A 3,281-nucleotide genomic window follows, 5' to 3' on the forward strand; every position below is an offset into this window, starting at 1 on the left:
GTTGTTAAGAGCATGCTTAGGCACATGAAATTTTGAATACAAGTAATATGGGCTTAAGCGGACTTAAGCAATTGGGATTTAATGCCCTTTCAGTAAGTTGCTAACACTAATGGCCTAGTTGGGTGTTGTAGGGACAGGTTGGGGACCTGGGGTTAAAATGTATTGTTCATTGAGGAAGAGAGGCAGAACAGTTGAAGAATGAGGGACGAGCGAGGAGAGTTATGGCTAGTATTTGCTTAATATACTGTGAAATCAGGCCGTAAAGAGGCCCTAGCCTGGCCTATTTTGGCCCGTCCTCTGATTACAATATGGAAATTAAGCCCAAACTTGGCCCAAACCGGTTCTTCTTGGACACTGATATCCCCATAGAAGATTGAACCCTGAAGGGATGCCAAAGGAGTAGCAGAATAAAGTCTCAAGGAATTTCCACCCAAGTAGTGGAGACGACAAAATCTGCTTATCATATTGTATTTTGAAGGATTAAAATTAAAATTCTCCATGATTGAAATTAACATTTAAGATATATGACGTGTAGAATAATTGTAACAGGGATTTTCTTGAGAAATTGGTGTAGGGACTCCTTTTGTGATGTATGAGTTAAGGATATCATAGGGATCCTTCTCTTCAGACCGCAAATGCTGTTTGTGTAAATTCAATGCAAGTGTTGATAAGCTCTGAGTAAATTTTAGTCATAGATAAATTTTTGTAACTACATTAAAATCATGAACTAATATGTACTTGTGCAACCAAGGAGCCATATTCCTCTTGGTTGGAGGAGAGGTAGATCGTCTTCTGACATGCATCTCAATCTGGAGAAGGAAGTAGTAACTCTAAATTACATCTTCTTTGTATTTCTGTATTATCTGATAATGATTTTGGACATTATTACGATATATTTTATCTATATTAGGATGTTACGATATATTAGGATATTGTGTTTTATTGCCTTATACAGAGTAGTATCATTGCCTTCTATAGAGTAGGATTATATAGTATGTAATCCTAGTTATACTCTTACTATAGTAGTCATTGTTACTATAGTAAGACAATCTCTTGTACTATATATATTCATTAATACAACTCAAGACGGTATGCACTTTAGCCCTTCTTTCATGGTATCAGAGCGGGAACCCTAATGTGGGGATATCGATCCATAGCCACCATCCACCATTAATCTCACCTTTTTCTATAGGTGTCTTTTCTTTTGGTTTTCTATCTTCCCAATATTGCTACAGTACTGCTACAGTATCATCGCTACAGTACTGGCGCTACAGTAACAGCGCTACAGTAACAGCGCTACAGTATTTCTGCTACAGTATTTTCAGCCTTTCTGTGATTTCTCTTTGCTCCTCTGGTGCCGCTCGGACTGTCCTACTGTTGGTTGCTCGTATCACTCGGTTCTTTCCTTGGTGCGGTCGATCTTATTTGGTGATAAGTGGTTCCTCTCATGTGGTAGAATTCAGGTTTTTTTTTTATTCACATCCGCTACATTCCGATTTATCTTTCTTTCTTATCTAGTGGTGGATCCTTATCTTAAGGTAGTAAACATGTCTTCTTCTACCTCAAATTTGCCAATTGTTAATATCAAAACTCTCATACCACTAGAACTCACCGATTCTACATATCTTGTGTGGAAACAAGTCTTTCTTAATGTTCTAGAAAGTTTTGATGTTACAAAACATGTGGACGGAACTAGTGTTGTGCCTTCTCAGACTATCGATACTGCTGATAAGAAGGAGGTTATAAATCCTGAATATGTGAGTTGGAAAAAGAACGATACTACTATACTTTCATGGATTAATGCCACTTTATCTCTTAGCATATTACATATGGTTGTTTCTAGCTCACCTAAAACTGCATATGATGCTTGGAGAATTATTGAGGCATATTTTCTTGATAAGACTGCTTCCACGGCTTTTTCTCTAAAATCTGAATTGCGGAGCATCAAGAAAGGCTCAATGAGCATGAGTGATTACATGCAAAAGATCAAGACGATTGGTAATGCTCTTCAGGCGATTGGTGAAATCGAGTCAGACCATAATTTGGTCATGACTGTTCTTCTAGGGCTACCTGAGGAATATCGAGGTTTTGTTAGTGCTCTAAACACACACAGAAATAAGCCAACTTTTGAACAACTTCGTCCACTCTTGATGCAAGAAGAAACAGAAGTTCAGCGTCGCACTAGTGTGACTACGTCCTCTGCTATTCCCACTATTGACAGTGAAGCTCTTTATGCCAATCGTGGACGTGGTAATCGTGGAGGCCGTGGAGGTAGATATCGTGGAGGCCGAGGACAACGTGGTAGACACTATTCTGGTCGTGGATCTCCTGAAATCTACCCACAGTCTCAACCTAATTATCCTCAACAATCTTACACTCCAAATCAACAACCATATATTCCGAAGTCCGGCATACAATGTCAGATATGTGGAAAGTTCAATCATTCTGCTCTTCAGTGCAGACAACGCTTCAATCATTCTTTCGCTGCTGATGAAGTTCCTCAGACCTTTGCTGCTATGAACCTTCACGAACCCGGTGAGGAAGTCTGGTATCCGGATACCGGAGCATCAAATCATATAACCGCAAACTCTGGTATTCTCTCATCTTCTAAACCTTATAGTGGGCATGAAAAAATTCTTGTTGGTAATGGAAATTTACTTGATATTACTCAGACAGGTGAAACTCAATTGAATACATCTTCTAACTCTTTTGCTCTAAAAAATGTTCTTGTTGTTCCTACTATTAAGAGAAATTTACTTTCAGTGCGTAAATTCTGTCAAGATAATAATTCTCTTTTTGAATTTGACTCTACTGGTTTCTCTGTGAAGGACAAGGAAACAGGGAAGGAGCTTCTTCGATGTCCTAGCTCGGGAACATCACTTTATCCAATTTCTTCTAGACTTGCAAGTGTAGGGAATAAGCAACAACTAGCTCTTATTGCATCTAGATTTAGTGGAGATGTCTGGCATAGACGGTTAGGTCATCCTAGTCTTCCTGTTCTTTCTACATTTATTAAAAATAATAAAATTGTTTCTGATTCTGCACTGAAATTATCTGTCTGCAATGCTTGTAATATGGGAAAACATGTTAAACTCTCATTTCATGATTCAGAATCTCAATCTGCTTTTCCTTTTCATATTGTTCATTCTGATGTTTGGCAATCACCTGTGTCCTCGGTTTCTGGATACAAATATTATGTTATTTTTATCGACGATTATTCTAGATTTTCCTGGCTTTATCTTTTAAAATTTAAACATGAAGTTTTTGACAAATTTTTCGAG

General features: G+C 38.0%; 1 protein-coding gene across 1 annotated transcript; it reads left to right on the top strand.

Annotated features, from left to right (window-relative positions):
- LOC109719366 lies at window positions 1,192-3,040 on the top strand. The gene is made up of 3 exons (XM_020245987.1): window positions 1,192-1,428; window positions 1,519-2,592; window positions 2,829-3,040. The coding sequence occupies exons 2-3, from the start codon at window positions 1,548-1,550 to the stop codon at window positions 2,864-2,866; spliced, it is 1,083 nt and encodes a 360-aa protein (XP_020101576.1). The 5' UTR covers window positions 1,192-1,428; window positions 1,519-1,547; the 3' UTR covers window positions 2,867-3,040.

The sequence above is a fragment of the Ananas comosus genome, linkage group 13 (assembly GCF_001540865.1).
Source record: "Ananas comosus cultivar F153 linkage group 13, ASM154086v1, whole genome shotgun sequence".
Taxonomy (NCBI): domain Eukaryota; kingdom Viridiplantae; phylum Streptophyta; class Magnoliopsida; order Poales; family Bromeliaceae; genus Ananas; species Ananas comosus.